This window comes from Eucyclogobius newberryi, unplaced genomic scaffold (assembly GCF_026437365.1).
Source record: "Eucyclogobius newberryi isolate DKJ021-1_F unplaced genomic scaffold, fEucNew1.0.hap1 SCAF_201, whole genome shotgun sequence".
Taxonomy (NCBI): Eukaryota; Metazoa; Chordata; class Actinopteri; order Gobiiformes; family Gobiidae; genus Eucyclogobius; species Eucyclogobius newberryi.
Window position 1 is genome coordinate 117,301 of NW_027315837.1, and position 22,064 is coordinate 139,364.

The 22,064-nt window shown below is 62.9% G+C and overlaps 1 protein-coding gene across 1 annotated transcript in view; it reads right to left on the bottom strand.

The window, feature by feature from the left end:
* Window positions 1-22,064, bottom strand: part of slc35c2 (solute carrier family 35 member C2) — a gene marked incomplete at its 3' end in the record, with an annotated part of 127,601 nt that overhangs the window by 97,851 nt on the left and 7,686 nt on the right. Inside the window, exons 5-6 of the mRNA XM_072456984.1 lie at window positions 1,337-1,409; window positions 540-708 (exon numbers count right to left, since the gene is read on the bottom strand). Coding sequence (XP_072313085.1) covers window positions 540-708; window positions 1,337-1,409 — 242 coding nt within the window. The remainder of the gene's footprint in view (window positions 1-539; window positions 709-1,336; window positions 1,410-22,064) is intronic.

Below are 22,064 nucleotides of genomic sequence, written 5' to 3' on the forward strand. Positions count from 1 at the left end.
GCAGAAGAGGAGGAGGAGGAGCAGAAGAGGAGGAGGAGCAGAGGAGGAGGAGAAGGAGGAGGAGCAGAAGAGGAGGAGGAGGAGCAGGAGCAGAGGAGCAGAGGAGCAGAAGGAGCAGAGGAGGAGAAGCAGAAGAGGAGCAGAGGAGGAGGAGCAGAAGAGGAGGAGAAGGAGGAGCAGGAGCAGAGGAGGAGCAGAGGAGGAGAAGCAGAAGAGGAGCAGAGGAGGAGGAGCAGAAGAGGAGGAGAAAGAGGAGGAGGAGCAGGAGCAGAGGAGGAGCAGAGGAGGAGCAGAGGAGCAGAAGAGGAGGAGCAGAGGAGGAGCAGAGGAGGAGGAGCAGAAGAGGAGGAGGAGGAGCAGAAGAGGAGGAGGAGGAGCAGGAGGAGGAGCAGAAGAGGAGGAGGAGGAGGAGCAGAGGAACAGGAGCAGAAGAGGAGGAGGAGGAGGAGCAGAGGAGAAGGAGCAGGAGCAGAGGAGGAGCAGAGGAGCAGAAGAGGAGGAGGAGATAAAGACCCTCAGGTCCTGAGTTTGTCCCTCACTGAGCTCAGACTTCTGCAGCAGCAGCTGAGTCAGAGTCCAGCGGATTCCACCGATGAAGGAGGCGAGAAGAACCAGGATGAAGCCCTCAAGGTTAAACTGAGTCGACTTGTACGTGAACATGAAGAGACCAGAGGAGATGAGGAGAACCACCAGGACCAGGAACGGGTTCTGAGGAGGAAGAACACATGAACCTGTCAGAGGAACCAGAGGAACCAGAAGAACAAGAGGAACCAGAAGAACAAGAGGAACCAGAAGAACAAGAGGAACCAAAGGAACCAGAAGAACAAGAGGAACCAGAAGAACCAGAGGAACCAGAGGAACCAAAGGAACCAGAGGAACCAGAGGAACAAGAGGAACCAGAAGAACCAGAGGAACCAAAGGAACCAGAGGAACCAGAGGAACAAGAGGAACCAGAAGAACAAGAGGAACCAGAAGAACCAGAGGAACCAGAAGAACCAGAGGAACAAGAGGAACCAGAAGAACAAGAGGAACCAGAAGAACCAGAGGAACCAGAGGAACCAAAGGAACCAGAGGAACCAGAGGAACAAGAGGAACCAGAAGAACCAGAGGAACCAGAGGAACCAAAGGAACCAGAGGAACCAGAGGAACCAAAGGAACCAGAGGAACCAGAGGCTCGGGGTCAGAGGTCAGAGGTCAGGTTTATGGGTCATGTCTCTGTCATCACTGGCTGTGTCTCTGTCGCACAAATAAACTAAAGTCACATTATTCTCAGAAAGTGGAGCCTCCAAAGAAAGAACTTTGAGAAGAATGTGACACGTGAGGAGGCGTCACTCACCGGCTCCTCCAGTCTGAGGAGGAGCGAGAAGAGCAGGATGAAGAGCACCGCAGAGGACTTCGTCATGGTGTAACTGCAAACAGAGGCGTACAGGTCAGATCTGTGACTCGAGGAGCACGCCGACATTGAGGAGCACGTGGATATCGAGGATCACGCGGAGCACGTGGACATCGAGGAGCACGAGGAGCACGTGGACATCGAGGAGCACGCGGAGCACGTGGACATCGAGGAGCACGCGGACATCGAGGAGCACGCGGACATCGAGGAGCACGCGGACATCGTGGAGCACGAGGAGCACGTGGACATCGAGGAGCACGCGGACATCGAGGAGCACGAGGAGCACGTGGACATCGAGGAGCACGCGGAGCACGTGGACATCGAGGAGCACGCGGACATCGAGGATCACGCGGAGCACGTGGACATCGAGGAGCACGCGGACATCGAGGAGCACGCGGACATCGTGGAGCACGAGGAGCACGTGGACATCGAGGAGCACGCGGACATCGAGGAGCACGCGGACATCGAGGAGCACGCGGACATCGAGGATCACGCGGACATCGAGGATCACGCGGACATCGAGGAGCACGCGGACATCGAGGAGCACGCGGACATCGAGGAGCACGAGGAGCACGCGGACATCGAGGAGCACGCGGACATCGAGGAGCACGCGGACATCGAGGAGCACGCGGACATCGAGGAGCACGCGGACATCGAGGATCACGCGGACATCGAGGAGCACGAGGAGCACGTGGACATCGAGGAGCACGTGGACATCGAGGATCACGCGGACATCGAGGAGCACGCGGACATCGAGGATCACGCGGACATCGAGGAGCACGAGGAGCACGTGGACATCGAGGAGCACGCGGACATCGAGGATCACGCGGACATCGAGGATCACGCGGACATCGAGGAGCACGCGGACATCGAGGATCACGCGGACATCGAGGAGCACGAGGAGCACGTGGACATCGAGGATCACGCGGACATCGAGGATCACGCGGACATCGAGGATCACGCGGACATCGAGGAGCACGCGGACATCGAGGATCACGCGGACATCGAGGAGCACGCGGAGCACGTGGACATCGAGGATCACGCGGACATCGAGGATCACGTGGACATCGAGGATCACGCGGACATCGAGGATCACGCGGACATCGAGGAGCACGCGGACATCGAGGAGCACGCGGACATCGAGGAGCAGGCGGACATCGAGGAAGACGCGGACATCGAGGAGCACGCGGACATCGAGGAGCACGAGGAGCACGTGGACATCGAGGAGCAGGCGGACATCGAGGAGCACGCGGACATCGTGGAACACGAGGAGCACGTGGACATCGAGGAGCACGCGGACATCGAGGAGCACGTGGACATCGAGGAGCACGAGGAGCACGTGGACATCGAGGAGCACGCGGAGCACGTGGACATCGAGGAGCACGCGGACATCGAGGATCACGCGGACATCGTGGAGCACGAGGAGCACGTGGACATCGAGGAGCACGCGGACATCGAGGAGCACGCGGACATCGAGGATCACGCGGACATCGAGGAGCACGCGGACATCGAGGATCACGCGGACATCGAGGAGCACGCGGACATCGAGGAGCACGCGGACATCGAGGATCACGCGGACATCGAGGATCACGCGGACATCGAGGAGCACGCGGACATCGAGGAGCACGCGGACATCGAGGAGCACGCGGACATCGAGGAGCACGCGGACATCGAGGAGCACGCGGACATCGAGGAGCACGAGGAGCACGCGGACATCGAGGAGCACGCGGACATCGAGGAGCACGCGGACATCGAGGAGCACGCGGACATCGAGGAGCACGAGGAGCACGTGGACATCGAGGAGCACGCGGACTTCGAGGAGCACGCGGACATCGAGGAGCACGCGGACATCGAGGAGCACGCGGACATCGAGGAGCACGAGGAGCACGCGGACATCGAGGAGCACGCGGACATCGAGGAGCACGCGGACATCGAGGAGCACGCGGACATCGAGGAGCACGCGGACATCGAGGAGCACGCGGACATCGAGGAGCACGCGGACATCGAGGAGCACGCGGACATCGAGGAGCACGCGGACATCGAGGAGCACGAGGAGCACGCGGACATCGAGGATCACGCGGACATCGAGGAGCACGCGGACATCGAGGAGCACGCGGACATCGAGGAGCACGAGGAGCACGTGGACATCGAGGAGCACGCGGAGCACGCGGACATCGAGGAGCACGCGGACATCGAGGAGCACGCGGACATCGAGGAGCACGCGGACATCGAGGAGCACGCGGACATCGAGGAGCACGCGGACATCGAGGAGCACGAGGAGCACGTGGACATTGAGGATCACGTGGACATCGAGGATCACGAGGATCACGTGGACATCGAGGAGCACGCGGACATCGAGGAGCACGAGGAGCACGTGGACATCGAGGAGCACGTGGACATCGAGGAGCACGTGGACATCGAGGATCACGCGGACATCGAGGATCACGCGGACATCGAGGATCACGCGGACATCGAGGATCACGCGGACATCGAGGAGCACGCGGACATCGAGGATCACGCGGACATCGAGGAGCACGAGGAGCACGTGGACATCGAGGATCACGCGGACATCGAGGATCACGCGGACATCGAGGAGCACGCGGACATCGAGGAGCACGCGGACATCGAGGAGCACGCGGACATCGAGGAGCAGGCGGACATCGAGGAGCACGCGGACATCGAGGAGCACGCGGACATCGAGGAGCACGAGGAGCACGTGGACATCGAGGAGCAGGCGGACTTCGAGGAAGACGCGGACATCGAGGAGCACGCGGACATCGAGGAGCACGCGGACATCGAGGAGCACGCGGACATCGAGGATCACGCGGACATCGAGGATCACGCGGACATCGAGGATCACGCGGAGCACGCGGACATCGAGGAGCACGCGGACATCGAGGAGCACGCGGACATCGAGGAGCACGCGGACATCGAGGAGCACGCGGACATCGAGGAGCACGAGGAGCACGCGGACATCGAGGAGCACGCGGACATCGAGGAGCACGCGGACATCGAGGAGCACGAGGAGCACGTGGACATCGAGGAGCACGCGGAGCACGCGGACATCGAGGAGCACGCGGACATCGAGGAGCACGCGGACATCGAGGAGCACGCGGACATCGAGGAGCACGCGGACATCGAGGAGCACGCGGACATCGAGGAGCACGAGGAGCACGTGGACATTGAGGATCACGTGGACATCGAGGATCACGAGGATCACGTGGACATCGAGGAGCACGCGGACATCGAGGAGCACGAGGAGCACGTGGACATCGAGGAGCACGTGGACATCGAGGAGCACGTGGACATCGAGGATCACGCGGACATCGAGGATCACGCGGACATCGAGGATCACGCGGACATCGAGGATCACGCGGACATCGAGGAGCACGCGGACATCGAGGAGCACGCGGACATCGAGGAGCACGAGGAGCACGTGGACATCGAGGATCACGCGGACATCGAGGATCACGCGGACATCGAGGATCACGCGGACATCGAGGATCACGCGGACATCGAGGAGCACGCGGACATCGAGGATCACGCGGACATCGAGGAGCACGAGGAGCACGTGGACATCGAGGATCACGCGGACATCGAGGAGCACGCGGACATCGAGGAGCACGCGGACATCGAGGAGCACGCGGACATCGAGGAGCACGCGGACATCGAGGAGCAGGCGGACATCGAGGAAGACGCGGACATCGAGGAGCACGCGGACATCGAGGAGCACGCGGACATCGAGGAGCACGAGGAGCACGTGGACATCGAGGAGCAGGCGGACTTCGAGGAAGACGCGGACATCGAGGAGCACGCCGACATCGAGGATCACGCGGACATCGAGGATCACGCGGACATCGAGGATCACGCGGACATCGAGGATCACGCGGAGCACGTGGACATCGAGGAGCACGCGGACATCGAGGAGCACGCGGACATCGAGGAGCACGCGGACATCGAGGAGCACGAGGAGCACGTGGACATCGAGGATCACGCGGACATCGAGGATCACGCGGACATCGAGGAGCACGCGGACATCGAGGAGCACGCGGACATCGAGGAGCACGCGGACATCGAGGAGCACGCGGACATCGAGGAGCAGGCGGACATCGAGGAAGACGCGGACATCGAGGAGCACGCGGACATCGAGGAGCACGAGGAGCACGTGGACATCGAGGAGCACGAGGAGCACGTGGACATCGAGGAGCAGGCGGACATCGAGGAAGACGCGGACATCGAGGAGCACGCGGACATCGAGGAGCACGCGGACATCGAGGAGCACGCGGACATCGAGGAGCACGAGGACATCGAGGAGCACGCGGACATCGAGGATCACGCGGACATCGAGGAGCACGAGGAGCACGAGGAGCACGTGGACATTGAGGATCACGTGGACATTGAGGATCACGCGGACATCGAGGAGCACGAGGAGCACGAGGAGCACGTGGACATTGAGGATCACGTGGACATCGAGGAGCACAAGGAGCACGCGGACATCGAGGAGCACGCGGACATCGAGGAGCACGAGGAGCACGTGGACATTGAGGATCACGTGGACATCGAGGATCACGAGGATCACGTGGACATCGAGGAGCACGCGGACATCGAGGAGCACGAGGAGCACGTGGACATCGAGGAGCACGTGGACATCGAGGAGCACGTGGACATCGAGGATCACGCGGACATCGAGGATCACGCGGACATCGAGGATCACGCGGACATCGAGGATCACGCGGACATCGAGGAGCACGCGGACATCGAGGATCACGCGGACATCGAGGAGCACGAGGAGCACGTGGACATCGAGGATCACGCGGACATCGAGGATCACGCGGACATCGAGGAGCACGCGGACATCGAGGAGCACGCGGACATCGAGGAGCAGGCGGACATCGAGGAAGACGCGGACATCGAGGAGCACGCGGACATCGAGGAGCACGCGGACATCGAGGAGCACGCGGACATCGAGGAGCACGCGGACATCGAGGAGCACGAGGAGCACGTGGACATCGAGGAGCAGGCGGACTTCGAGGAAGACGCGGACATCGAGGAGCACGCGGACATCGAGGAGCACGCGGACATCGAGGAGCACGCGGACATCGAGGATCACGCGGACATCGAGGATCACGCGGACATCGAGGATCACGCGGACATCGAGGATCACGCGGACATCGAGGATCACGCGGAGCACGTGGACATCGAGGATCACGCGGACATCGAGGAGCACGAGGAGCACGTGGACATCGAGGATCACGCGGACATCGAGGATCACGCGGACATCGAGGAGCACGCGGACATCGAGGAGCACGCGGACATCGAGGAGCAGGCGGACATCGAGGAAGACGCGGACATCGAGGAGCACGCGGACATCGAGGAGCACGAGGAGCACGTGGACATCGAGGAGCAGGCGGACATCGAGGATCACGCGGACATCGAGGATCACGCGGACATCGAGGAGCACGCGGACATCGAGGAGCACGCGGACATCGAGGAGCACGCGGACATCGAGGAGCAGGCGGACATCGAGGAGCACGCGGACATCGAGGAGCACGCGGACATCGAGGAGCACGAGGAGCACGTGGACATCGAGGAGCAGGCGGACTTCGAGGAAGACGCGGACATCGAGGAGCACGCGGACATCGAGGAGCACGCGGACATCGAGGAGCACGCGGACATCGAGGATCACGCGGACATCGAGGATCACGCGGACATCGAGGATCACGCGGAGCACGCGGACATCGAGGAGCACGCGGACATCGAGGAGCACGCGGACATCGAGGAGCACGCGGACATCGAGGAGCACGCGGACATCGAGGAGCACGAGGAGCACGCGGACATCGAGGAGCACGCGGACATCGAGGAGCACGCGGACATCGAGGAGCACGAGGAGCACGTGGACATCGAGGAGCACGCGGAGCACGCGGACATCGAGGAGCACGCGGACATCGAGGAGCACGCGGACATCGAGGAGCACGCGGACATCGAGGAGCACGCGGACATCGAGGAGCACGCGGACATCGAGGAGCACGAGGAGCACGTGGACATTGAGGATCACGTGGACATCGAGGATCACGAGGATCACGTGGACATCGAGGAGCACGCGGACATCGAGGAGCACGAGGAGCACGTGGACATCGAGGAGCACGTGGACATCGAGGAGCACGTGGACATCGAGGATCACGCGGACATCGAGGATCACGCGGACATCGAGGATCACGCGGACATCGAGGATCACGCGGACATCGAGGAGCACGCGGACATCGAGGAGCACGCGGACATCGAGGAGCACGAGGAGCACGTGGACATCGAGGATCACGCGGACATCGAGGATCACGCGGACATCGAGGATCACGCGGACATCGAGGATCACGCGGACATCGAGGAGCACGCGGACATCGAGGATCACGCGGACATCGAGGAGCACGAGGAGCACGTGGACATCGAGGATCACGCGGACATCGAGGAGCACGCGGACATCGAGGAGCACGCGGACATCGAGGAGCACGCGGACATCGAGGAGCAGGCGGACATCGAGGAAGACGCGGACATCGAGGAGCACGCGGACATCGAGGAGCACGCGGACATCGAGGAGCACGAGGAGCACGTGGACATCGAGGAGCAGGCGGACTTCGAGGAAGACGCGGACATCGAGGAGCACGCCGACATCGAGGATCACGCGGACATCGAGGATCACGCGGACATCGAGGATCACGCGGACATCGAGGATCACGCGGAGCACGTGGACATCGAGGAGCACGCGGACATCGAGGAGCACGCGGACATCGAGGAGCACGCGGACATCGAGGAGCACGAGGAGCACGTGGACATCGAGGATCACGCGGACATCGAGGATCACGCGGACATCGAGGAGCACGCGGACATCGAGGAGCACGCGGACATCGAGGAGCACGCGGACATCGAGGAGCACGCGGACATCGAGGAGCAGGCGGACATCGAGGAAGACGCGGACATCGAGGAGCACGCGGACATCGAGGAGCACGAGGAGCACGTGGACATCGAGGAGCACGAGGAGCACGTGGACATCGAGGAGCAGGCGGACATCGAGGAAGACGCGGACATCGAGGAGCACGCGGACATCGAGGAGCACGCGGACATCGAGGAGCACGCGGACATCGAGGAGCACGAGGACATCGAGGAGCACGCGGACATCGAGGATCACGCGGACATCGAGGAGCACGAGGAGCACGAGGAGCACGTGGACATTGAGGATCACGTGGACATTGAGGATCACGCGGACATCGAGGAGCACGAGGAGCACGAGGAGCACGTGGACATTGAGGATCACGTGGACATCGAGGAGCACAAGGAGCACGCGGACATCGAGGAGCACGCGGACATCGAGGAGCACGAGGAGCACGTGGACATTGAGGATCACGTGGACATCGAGGATCACGAGGATCACGTGGACATCGAGGAGCACGCGGACATCGAGGAGCACGAGGAGCACGTGGACATCGAGGAGCACGTGGACATCGAGGAGCACGTGGACATCGAGGATCACGCGGACATCGAGGATCACGCGGACATCGAGGATCACGCGGACATCGAGGATCACGCGGACATCGAGGAGCACGCGGACATCGAGGATCACGCGGACATCGAGGAGCACGAGGAGCACGTGGACATCGAGGATCACGCGGACATCGAGGATCACGCGGACATCGAGGAGCACGCGGACATCGAGGAGCACGCGGACATCGAGGAGCAGGCGGACATCGAGGAAGACGCGGACATCGAGGAGCACGCGGACATCGAGGAGCACGCGGACATCGAGGAGCACGCGGACATCGAGGAGCACGCGGACATCGAGGAGCACGAGGAGCACGTGGACATCGAGGAGCAGGCGGACTTCGAGGAAGACGCGGACATCGAGGAGCACGCGGACATCGAGGAGCACGCGGACATCGAGGAGCACGCGGACATCGAGGATCACGCGGACATCGAGGATCACGCGGACATCGAGGATCACGCGGACATCGAGGATCACGCGGACATCGAGGATCACGCGGACATCGAGGATCACGCGGAGCACGTGGACATCGAGGATCACGCGGACATCGAGGAGCACGAGGAGCACGTGGACATCGAGGATCACGCGGACATCGAGGATCACGCGGACATCGAGGAGCACGCGGACATCGAGGAGCACGCGGACATCGAGGAGCAGGCGGACATCGAGGAAGACGCGGACATCGAGGAGCACGCGGACATCGAGGAGCACGAGGAGCACGTGGACATCGAGGAGCAGGCGGACTTCGAGGAAGACGCGGACATCGAGGAGCACGCGGACATCGAGGAGCACGCGGACATCGAGGAGCACGCGGACATCGAGGAGCACGCGGACATCGAGGATCACGCGGACATCGAGGATCACGCGGACATCGAGGATCACGCGGACATCGAGGATCACGCGGAGCACGTGGACATCGAGGAGCACGCGGACATCGAGGAGCACGCGGACATCGAGGAGCACGAGGAGCACGTGGACATCGAGGAGCAGGCGGACATCGAGGAAGACGCGGACATCGAGGAGCACGCGGACATCGAGGAGCACGAGGAGCACGTGGACATCGAGGAGCACGAGGAGCACGTGGACATCGAGGAGCAGGCGGACATCGAGGAAGACGCGGACATCGAGGAGCACGCGGACATCGAGGAGCACGCGGACATCGAGGAGCACGCGGACATCGAGGAGCACGAGGACATCGAGGAGCACGCGGACATCGAGGATCACGCGGACATCGAGGAGCACGAGGAGCACGAGGAGCACGTGGACATTGAGGATCACGTGGACATTGAGGATCACGCGGACATCGAGGAGCACGAGGAGCACGAGGAGCACGTGGACATTGAGGATCACGTGGACATCGAGGAGCACGAGGAGCACGCGGACATCGAGGAGCACGCGGACATCGAGGAGCACGAGGAGCACGTGGACATTGAGGATCACGTGGACATCGAGGAGCACGCGGACATCGAGGAGCACGAGGAGCACGTGGACATCGAGGAGCACGTGGACATCGAGGAGCACGTGGACATCGAGGATCACGCGGACATCGAGGATCACGCGGACATCGAGGATCACGCGGACATCGAGGATCACGCGGACATCGAGGAGCACGCGGACATCGAGGATCACGCGGACATCGAGGAGCACGAGGAGCACGTGGACATCGAGGATCACGCGGACATCGAGGATCACGCGGACATCGAGGAGCACGCGGACATCGAGGAGCACGCGGACATCGAGGAGCACGCGGACATCGAGGAGCAGGCGGACATCGAGGAGCACGCGGACATCGAGGAGCACGAGGAGCACGTGGACATCGAGGATCACGCGGACATCGAGGATCACGCGGACATCGAGGAGCACGCGGACATCGAGGAGCACGCGGACATCGAGGAGCACGCGGACATCGAGGAGCAGGCGGACATCGAGGAAGACGCGGACATCGAGGAGCACGCGGACATCGAGGAGCACGAGGAGCACGTGGACATCGAGGAGCACGAGGAGCACGTGGACATCGAGGAGCAGGCGGACATCGAGGAAGACGCGGACATCGAGGAGCACGCGGACATCGAGGAGCACGCGGACATCGAGGAGCACGCGGACATCGAGGAGCACGAGGACATCGAGGAGCACGCGGACATCGAGGATCACGCGGACATCGAGGAGCACGAGGAGCACGAGGAGCACGTGGACATTGAGGATCACGTGGACATTGAGGATCACGCGGACATCGAGGAGCACGAGGAGCACGAGGAGCACGTGGACATTGAGGATCACGTGGACATCGAGGAGCACAAGGAGCACGCGGACATCGAGGAGCACGCGGACATCGAGGAGCACGAGGAGCACGTGGACATTGAGGATCACGTGGACATCGAGGATCACGAGGATCACGTGGACATCGAGGAGCACGCGGACATCGAGGAGCACGAGGAGCACGTGGACATCGAGGAGCACGTGGACATCGAGGAGCACGTGGACATCGAGGATCACGCGGACATCGAGGATCACGCGGACATCGAGGATCACGCGGACATCGAGGATCACGCGGACATCGAGGAGCACGCGGACATCGAGGAGCACGAGGAGCACGTGGACATCGAGGATCACGCGGACATCGAGGATCACGCGGACATCGAGGAGCACGCGGACATCGAGGAGCACGCGGACATCGAGGAGCACGCGGACATCGAGGAGCAGGCGGACATCGAGGAAGACGCGGACATCGAGGAGCACGCGGACATCGAGGAGCACGCGGACATCGAGGAGCACGCGGACATCGAGGAGCACGCGGACATCGAGGAGCACGAGGAGCACGTGGACATCGAGGAGCAGGCGGACTTCGAGGAAGACGCGGACATCGAGGAGCACGCGGACATCGAGGAGCACGCGGACATCGAGGATCACGCGGACATCGAGGATCACGCGGACATCGAGGATCACGCGGACATCGAGGATCACGCGGACATCGAGGATCACGCGGAGCACGTGGACATCGAGGATCACGCGGACATCGAGGAGCACGAGGAGCACGTGGACATCGAGGATCACGCGGACATCGAGGATCACGCGGACATCGAGGAGCACGCGGACATCGAGGAGCACGCGGACATCGAGGAGCACGCGGACATCGAGGAGCAGGCGGACATCGAGGAAGACGCGGACATCGAGGAGCACGCGGACATCGAGGAGCACGAGGAGCACGTGGACATCGAGGAGCAGGCGGACTTCGAGGAAGACGCGGACATCGAGGAGCACGCGGACATCGAGGAGCACGCGGACATCGAGGAGCACGCGGACATCGAGGATCACGCGGACATCGAGGATCACGCGGACATCGAGGATCACGCGGACATCGAGGATCACGCGGACATCGAGGATCACGCGGAGCACGTGGACATCGAGGAGCACGCGGACATCGAGGAGCACGCGGACATCGAGGAGCACGAGGAGCACGTGGACATCGAGGAGCAGGCGGACATCGAGGAAGACGCGGACATCGAGGAGCACGCGGACATCGAGGAGCACGAGGAGCACGTGGACATCGAGGAGCACGAGGAGCACGTGGACATCGAGGAGCAGGCGGACATCGAGGAAGACGCGGACATCGAGGAGCACGCGGACATCGAGGAGCACGCGGACATCGAGGAGCACGCGGACATCGAGGAGCACGAGGACATCGAGGAGCACGCGGACATCGAGGATCACGCGGACATCGAGGAGCACGAGGAGCACGAGGAGCACGTGGACATTGAGGATCAGGTGGACATTGAGGATCACGCGGACATCGAGGAGCACGAGGAGCACGAGGAGCACGTGGACATTGAGGATCACGTGGACATCGAGGAGCACGAGGAGCACGCGGACATCGAGGAGCACGCGGACATCGAGGAGCACGTGGACATTGAGGATCACGTGGACATCGAGGAGCACGCGGACATCGAGGAGCACGAGGAGCACGTGGACATCGAGGAGCACGTGGACATCGAGGAGCACGTGGACATCGAGGATCACGCGGACATCGAGGATCACGCGGACATCGAGGATCACGCGGACATCGAGGATCACGCGGACATCGAGGAGCACGCGGACATCGAGGATCACGCGGACATCGAGGAGCACGAGGAGCACGTGGACATCGAGGATCACGCGGACATCGAGGATCACGCGGACATCGAGGAGCACGCGGACATCGAGGAGCACGCGGACATCGAGGAGCACGCGGACATCGAGGAGCAGGCGGACATCGAGGAGCACGCGGACATCGAGGAGCACGAGGAGCACGTGGACATCGAGGATCACGCGGACATCGAGGATCACGCGGACATCGAGGAGCACGCGTACATCGAGGAGCACGCGGACATCGAGGAGCACGCGGACATCGAGGAGCAGGCGGACATCGAGGAAGACGCGGACATCGAGGAGCACGCGGACATCGAGGAGCACGAGGAGCACGTGGACATCGAGGAGCACGAGGAGCACGTGGACATCGAGGAGCAGGCGGACATCGAGGAAGACGCGGACATCGAGGAGCACGCGGACATCGAGGAGCACGCGGACATCGAGGAGCACGCGGACATCGAGGAGCACGAGGACATCGAGGAGCACGCGGACATCGAGGATCACGCGGACATCGAGGAGCACGAGGAGCACGAGGAGCACGTGGACATTGAGGATCACGTGGACATTGAGGATCACGCGGACATCGAGGAGCACGAGGAGCACGAGGAGCACGTGGACATTGAGGATCACGTGGACATCGAGGAGCACGAGGAGCACGCGGACATCGAGGAGCACGCGGACATCGAGGAGCACGAGGAGCACGTGGACATTGAGGATCACGTGGACATCGAGGATCACGAGGATCACGTGGACATCGAGGAGCACGCGGACATCGAGGAGCACGAGGAGCACGTGGACATCGAGGAGCACGTGGACATCGAGGAGCACGTGGACATCGAGGATCACGCGGACATCGAGGATCACGCGGACATCGAGGATCACGCGGACATCGAGGATCACGCGGACATCGAGGAGCACGCGGACATCGAGGATCACGCGGGCATCGAGGAGCACGAGGAGCACGTGGACATCGAGGATCACGCGGACATCGAGGATCACGCGGACATCGAGGAGCACGCGGACATCGAGGAGCACGCGGACATCGAGGAGCACGCGGACATCGAGGAGCACGCGGACATCGAGGAGCAGGCGGACATCGAGGAAGACGCGGACATCGAGGAGCACGCGGACATCGAGGAGCACGAGGAGCACGTGGACATCGAGGAGCAGGCGGACTTCGAGGAAGACGTGGACATCGAGGAGCACGCGGACATCGAGGAGCACGCGGACATCGAGGAGCACGCGGACATTGAGGAGCACGAGGAGCACGTGGACATCGAGGAGCACGCGGACATCGAGGAGCACGCGGACATCGAGGAGCACGCGGACATCGAGGAGCACGCGGACATCGAGGAGCACGCGGACATCGAGGAGCACGCGGACATCGAGGAGCACGCGGACATCGAGGAGCACGAGGAGCACGCGGACATCGAGGATCACGCGGACATCGAGGAGCACGCGGACATCGAGGAGCACGCGGACATCGAGGAGCACGAGGAGCACGTGGACATCGAGGAGCACGAGGAGCACGCGGACATCGAGGATCACGCGGACATCGAGGAGCACGCGGACATCGAGGATCACGCGGACATCGAGGATCACGCGGACATCGAGGAGCACGCGGACATCGAGGAGCACGCGGACATCGAGGAGCACGAGGAGCACGCGGACATCGAGGAGCACGCAAACATCGAGGAGCACGCGGACATCGAGGAGCACGCGGACATCGAGGAGCACGCGGACATCGAGGATCACGCGGACATCGAGGAGCACGAGGAGCACGTGGACATCGAGGAGCACGTGGACATCGAGGAGCACGTGGACATCGAGGATCACGCGGACATCGAGGATCACGCGGACATCGAGGATCACGCGGACATCGAGGATCACGCGGACATCGAGGAGCACGCGGACATCGAGGATCACGCGGACATCGAGGAGCACGAGGAGCACGTGGACATCGAGGATCACGCGGACATCGAGGATCACGCGGACATCGAGGATCACGCGGACATCGAGGAGCACGCGGACATCGAGGATCACGCGGACATCGAGGAGCACGCGGAGCACGTGGACATCGAGGATCACGCGGACATCGAGGATCACGCGGACATCGAGGATCACGCGGACATCGAGGATCACGCGGACATCGAGGAGCACGCGGACATCGAGGAGCACGCGGACATCGAGGAGCAGGCGGACATCGAGGAAGACGCGGACATCGAGGAGCACGCGGACATCGAGGAGCACGAGGAGCACGTGGACATCGAGGAGCAGGCGGACATCGAGGAGCACGCGGACATCGTGGAACACGAGGAGCACGTGGACATCGAGGAGCACGCGGACATCGAGGAGCACGTGGACATCGAGGAGCACGAGGAGCACGTGGACATCGAGGAGCACGCGGAGCACGTGGACATCGAGGAGCACGCGGACATCGAGGATCACGCGGACATCGTGGAGCACGAGGAGCACGTGGACATCGAGGAGCACGCGGACATCGAGGAGCACGCGGACATCGAGGATCACGCGGACATCGAGGAGCACGCGGACATCGAGGATCACGCGGACATCGAGGAGCACGCGGACATCGAGGAGCACGCGGACATCGAGGATCACGCGGACATCGAGGATCACGCGGACATCGAGGAGCACGCGGACATCGAGGAGCACGCGGACATCGAGGAGCACGCGGACATCGAGGAGCACGCGGACATCGAGGAGCACGCGGACATCGAGGAGCACGAGGAGCACGCGGACATCGAGGAGCACGCGGACATCGAGGAGCACGCGGACATCGAGGAGCACGCGGACATCGAGGAGCACGAGGAGCACGTGGACATCGAGGAGCACGCGGACTTCGAGGAGCACGCGGACATCGAGGAGCACGCGGACATCGAGGAGCACGCGGACATCGAGGAGCACGAGGAGCACGCGGACATCGAGGAGCACGCGGACATCGAGGAGCACGCGGACATCGAGGAGCACGCGGACATCGAGGAGCACGCGGACATCGAGGAGCACGCGGACATCGAGGAGCACGCGGACATCGAGGAGCACGAGGAGCACGCGGACATCGAGGATCACGCGGACATCGAGGAGCACGCGGACATCGAGGAGCACGCGGACATCGAGGAGCACGTGGACATCGAGGAGCACGCGGAGCACGCGGACATCGAGGAGCACGCGGACATCGAGGAGCACGCGGACATCGAGGAGCACGCGGACATCGAGGAGCACGCGGACATCGAGGAGCACGCGGACATCGAGGAGCACGAGGAGCACGTGGACATTGAGGATCACGTGGACATCGAGGATCACGAGGATCACGTGGACATCGAGGAGCACGCGGACATCGAGGAGCACGAGGAGCACGTGGACATCGAGGAGCACGTGGACATCGAGGAGCACGTGGACATCGAGGATCACGCGGACATCGAGGATCACGCGGACATCGAGGATCACGCGGACATCGAGGATCACGCGGACATCGAGGAGCACGCGGACATCGAGGATCACGCGGACATCGAGGAGCACGAGGAGCACGTGGACATCGAGGATCACGCGGACATCGAGGATCACGCGGACATCGAGGAGCACGCGGACATCGAGGAGCACGCGGACATCGAGGAGCACGCGGACATCGAGGAGCAGGCGGACATCGAGGAGCACGCGGACATCGAGGAGCACGCGGACATCGAGGAGCACGAGGAGCACGTGGACATCGAGGAGCAGGCGGACTTCGAGGAAGACGCGGACATCGAGGAGCACGCGGACATCGAGGAGCACGCGGACATCGAGGAGCACGCGGACATCGAGGATCACGCGGACATCGAGGATCACGCGGACATCGAGGATCACGCGGAGCACGCGGACATCGAGGAGCACGCGGACATCGAGGAGCACGCGGACATCGAGGAGCACGCGGACATCGAGGAGCACGCGGACATCGAGGAGCACGAGGAGCACGCGGACATCGAGGAGCACGCGGACATCGAGGAGCACGCGGACATCGAGGAGCACGAGGAGCACGTGGACATCGAGGAGCACGCGGAGCACGCGGACATCGAGGAGCACGCGGACATCGAGGAGCACGCGGACATCGAGGAGCACGCGGACATCGAGGAGCACGCGGACATCGAGGAGCACGCGGACATCGAGGAGCACGAGGAGCACGTGGACATTGAGGATCACGTGGACATCGAGGATCACGAGGATCACGTGGACATCGAGGAGCACGCGGACATCGAGGAGCACGAGGAGCACGTGGACATCGAGGAGCACGTGGACATCGAGGAGCACGTGGACATCGAGGATCACGCGGACATCGAGGATCACGCGGACATCGAGGATCACGCGGACATCGAGGATCACGCGGACATCGAGGAGCACGCGGACATCGAGGATCACGCGGACATCGAGGAGCACGAGGAGCACGTGGACATCGAGGATCACGCGGACATCGAGGATCACGCGGACATCGAGGATCACGCGGACATCGAGGATCACGCGGACATCGAGGAGCACGCGGACATCGAGGATCACGCGGACATCGAGGAGCACGAGGAGCACGTGGACATCGAGGATCACGCGGACATCGAGGATCACGCGGACATCGAGGAGCACGCGGACATCGAGGAGCACGCGGACATCGAGGAGCACGCGGACATCGAGGAGCAGGCGGACATCGAGGAAGACGCGGACATCGAGGAGCACGCGGACATCGAGGAGCACGCGGACATCGAGGAGCACGAGGAGCACGTGGACATCGAGGAGCAGGCGGACTTCGAGGAAGACGCGGACATCGAGGAGCACGCCGACATCGAGGATCACGCGGACATCGAGGATCACGCGGACATCGAGGATCACGCGGACATCGAGGATCACGCGGACATCGAGGATCACGCGGAGCACGTGGACATCGAGGAGCACGCGGACATCGAGGAGCACGCGGACATCGAGGAGCACGCGGACATCGAGGAGCACGAGGAGCACGTGGACATCGAGGATCACGCGGACATCGAGGATCACGCGGACATCGAGGAGCACGCGGACATCGAGGAGCACGCGGACATCGAGGAGCACGCGGACATCGAGGAGCAGGCGGACATCGAGGAAGACGCGGACATCGAGGAGCACGCGGACATCGAGGAGCACGAGGAGCACGTGGACATCGAGGAGCACGAGGAGCACGTGGACATCGAGGAGCAGGCGGACATCGAGGAAGACGCGGACATCGAGGAAGACGCGGACATCGAGGAGCACGCGGACATCGAGGAGCACGCGGACATCGAGGAGCACGCGGACATCGAGGAGCACGAGGACATCGAGGAGCACGCGGACATCGAGGATCACGCGGACATCGAGGAGCACGAGGAGCACGAGGAGCACGTGGACATTGAGGATCACGTGGACATTGAGGATCACGCGGACATCGAGGAGCACGAGGAGCACGAGGAGCACGTGGACATTGAGGATCACGTGGACATCGAGGAGCACGAGGAGCACGCGGACATCGAGGAGCACGCGGACATCGAGGAGCACGAGGAGCACGTGGACATTGAGGATCACGTGGACATCGAGGATCACGAGGATCACGTGGACATCGAGGAGCACGCGGACATCGAGGAGCACGTGGACATCGAGGAGCACGTGGACATCGAGGATCACGTGGACATCGAGGATCACGCGGACATCGAGGATCACGCGGACATCGAGGATCACGCGGACATCGAGGAGCACGCGGACATCGAGGAGCACGAGGAGCACGTGGACATCGAGGATCACGCGGACATCGAGGATCACGCGGACATCGAGGAGCACGCGGACATCGAGGAGCACGCGGACATCGAGGAGCACGCGGACATCGAGGAGCAGGCGGACATCGAGGAAGACGCGGACATCGAGGAGCACGCGGACATCGAGGAGCACGCGGACATCGAGGAGCACGCGGACATCGAGGAGCACGCGGACATCGAGGAGCACGTGGACATCGAGGAGCAGGCGGACTTCGAGGAAGACGCGGACATCGAGGAGCACGCGGACATCGAGGAGCACGCGGACATCGAGGAGCACGCGGACATCGAGGATCACGCGGACATCGAGGATCACGCGGACATCGAGGATCACGCGGACATCGAGGATCACGCGGACATCGAGGATCACGCGGAGCACGTGGACATCGAGGATCACGCGGACATCGAGGAGCACGAGGAGCACGTGGACATCGAGGATCACGCGGACATCGAGGATCACGCGGACATCGAGGAGCACGCGGACATCGAGGAGCACGCGGACATCGAGGAGCACGCGGACATCGAGGAGCAGGCGGACATCGAGGAAGACGCGGACATCGAGGAGCACGCGGACATCGAGGAGCACGAGGAGCACGTGGACATCGAGGAGCAGGCGGACTTCGAGGAAGACGCGGACATCGAGGAGCACGCGGACATCGAGGAGCACGCGGACATCGAGGAGCACGCGGACATCGAGGATCACGCGGACATCGAGGATCACGCGGACATCGAGGATCACGCGGACATCGAGGATCACGCGGACATCGAGGATCACGCGGAGCACGTGGACATCGAGGAGCACGCGGACATCGAGGAGCACGCGGACATCGAGGAGCACGAGGAGCACGTGGACATCGAGGAGCAGGCGGACATCGAGGAAGACGCGGACATCGAGGAGCACGCGGACATCGAGGAGCACGAGGAGCACGTGGACATCGAGGAGCACGAGGAGCACGTGGACATCGAGGAGCAGGCGGACATCGAGGAAGACGCGGACATCGAGGAGCACGCGGACATCGAGGAGCACGCGGACATCGAGGAGCACGCGGACATCGAGGAGCACGAGGACATCGAGGAGCACGCGGACATCGAGGATCACGCGGACATCGAGGAGCACGAGGAGCACGAGGAGCACGTGGACATTGAGGATCACGTGGACATTGAGGATCACGCGGACATCGAGGAGCACGAGGAGCACGAGGAGCACGTGGACATTGAGGATCACGTGGACATCGAGGAGCACGAGGAGCACGCGGACATCGAGGAGCACGCGGACATCGAGGAGCACGAGGAGCACGTGGACATTGAGGATCACGTGGACATCGAGGAGCACGCGGACATCGAGGAGCACGAGGAGCACGTGGACATCGAGGAGCACGTGGACATCGAGGAGCACGTGGACATCGAGGATCACGCGGACATCGAGGATCACGCGGACATCGAGGATCACGCGGACATCGAGGATCACGCGGACATCGAGGAGCACGCGGACATCGAGGATCACGCGGACATCGAGGAGCACGAGGAGCACGTGGACATCGAGGATCACGCGGACATCGAGGATCACGCGGACATCGAGGAGCACGCGGACATCGAGGAGCACGCGGACATCGAGGAGCACGCGGACATCGAGGAGCAGGCGGACATCGAGGAGCACGCGGACATCGAGGAGCACGAGGAGCACGTGGACATCGAGGATCACGCGGACATCGAGGATCACGCGGACATCGAGGAGCACGCGGACATCGAGGAGCACGCGGACATCGAGGAGCACGCGGACATCGAGGAGCAGGCGGACATCGAGGAAGACGCGGACATCGAGGAGCACGCGGACATCGAGGAGCACGAGGAGCACGTGGACATCGAGGAGCACGAGGAGCACGTGGACATCGAGGAGCAGGCGGACATCGAGGAAGACGCGGACATCGAGGAGCACGCGGACATCGAGGAGCACGCGGACATCGAGGAGCACGCGGACATCGAGGAGCACGAGGACATCGAGGAGCACGCGGACATCGAGGATCACGCGGACATCGAGGAGCACGAGGAGCACGAGGAGCACGTGGACATTGAGGATCACGTGGACATTGAGGATCACGCGGACATCGAGGAGCACGAGGAGCACGAGGAGCACGTGGACATTGAGGATCACGTGGACATCGAGGAGCACGAGGAGCACGCGGACATCGAGGAGCACGCGGACATCGAGGAGCACGAGGAGCACGTGGACATTGAGGATCACGTGGACATCGAGGATCACGAGGATCACGTGGACATCGAGGAGCACGCGGACATCGAGGAGCACGAGGAGCACGTGGACATCGAGGAGCACGTGGACATCGAGGAGCACGTGGACATCGAGGATCACGCGGACATCGAGGATCACGCGGACATCGAGGATCACGCGGACATCGAGGATCACGCGGACATCGAGGAGCACGCGGACATCGAGGATCACGCGGACATCGAGGAGCACGAGGAGCACGTGGACATCGAGGATCACGCGGACATCGAGGATCACGCGGACATCGAGGAGCACGCGGACATCGAGGAGCACGCGGACATCGAGGAGCACGCGGACATCGAGGAGCACGCGGACATCGAGGAGCAGGCGGACATCGAGGAAGACGCGGACATCGAGGAGCACGCGGACATCGAGGAGCACGAGGAGCACGTGGACATCGAGGAGCAGGCGGACTTCGAGGAAGACGTGGACATCGAGGAGCACGCGGACATCGAGGAGCACGCGGACATCGAGGAGCACGCGGACATTGAGGAGCACGAGGAGCACGTGGACATCGAGGAGCACGTGGACATCGAGGAGCACGCGGACATCGAGGAGCACGCGGACATCGAGGAGCACGCGGACATCGAGGAGCACGCGGACATCGAGGAGCACGCGGACATCGAGGAGCACGCGGACATCGAGGAGCACGCGGACATCGAGGAGCACGAGGAGCACGCGGACATCGAGGATCACGCGGACATCGAGGAGCACGCGGACATCGAGGAGCACGCGGACATCGAGGAGCACGAGGAGCACGTGGACATCGAGGAGCACGCGGAGCACGCGGACTTCGAGGAGCACGCGGACATCGAGGAGCACGCGGACATCGAGGAGCACGCGGACATCGAGGAGCACGCGGACATCGAGGAGCACGCGGACATCGAGGAGCACGAGGAGCACGTGGACATTGAGGATCACGTGGACATCGAGGATCAC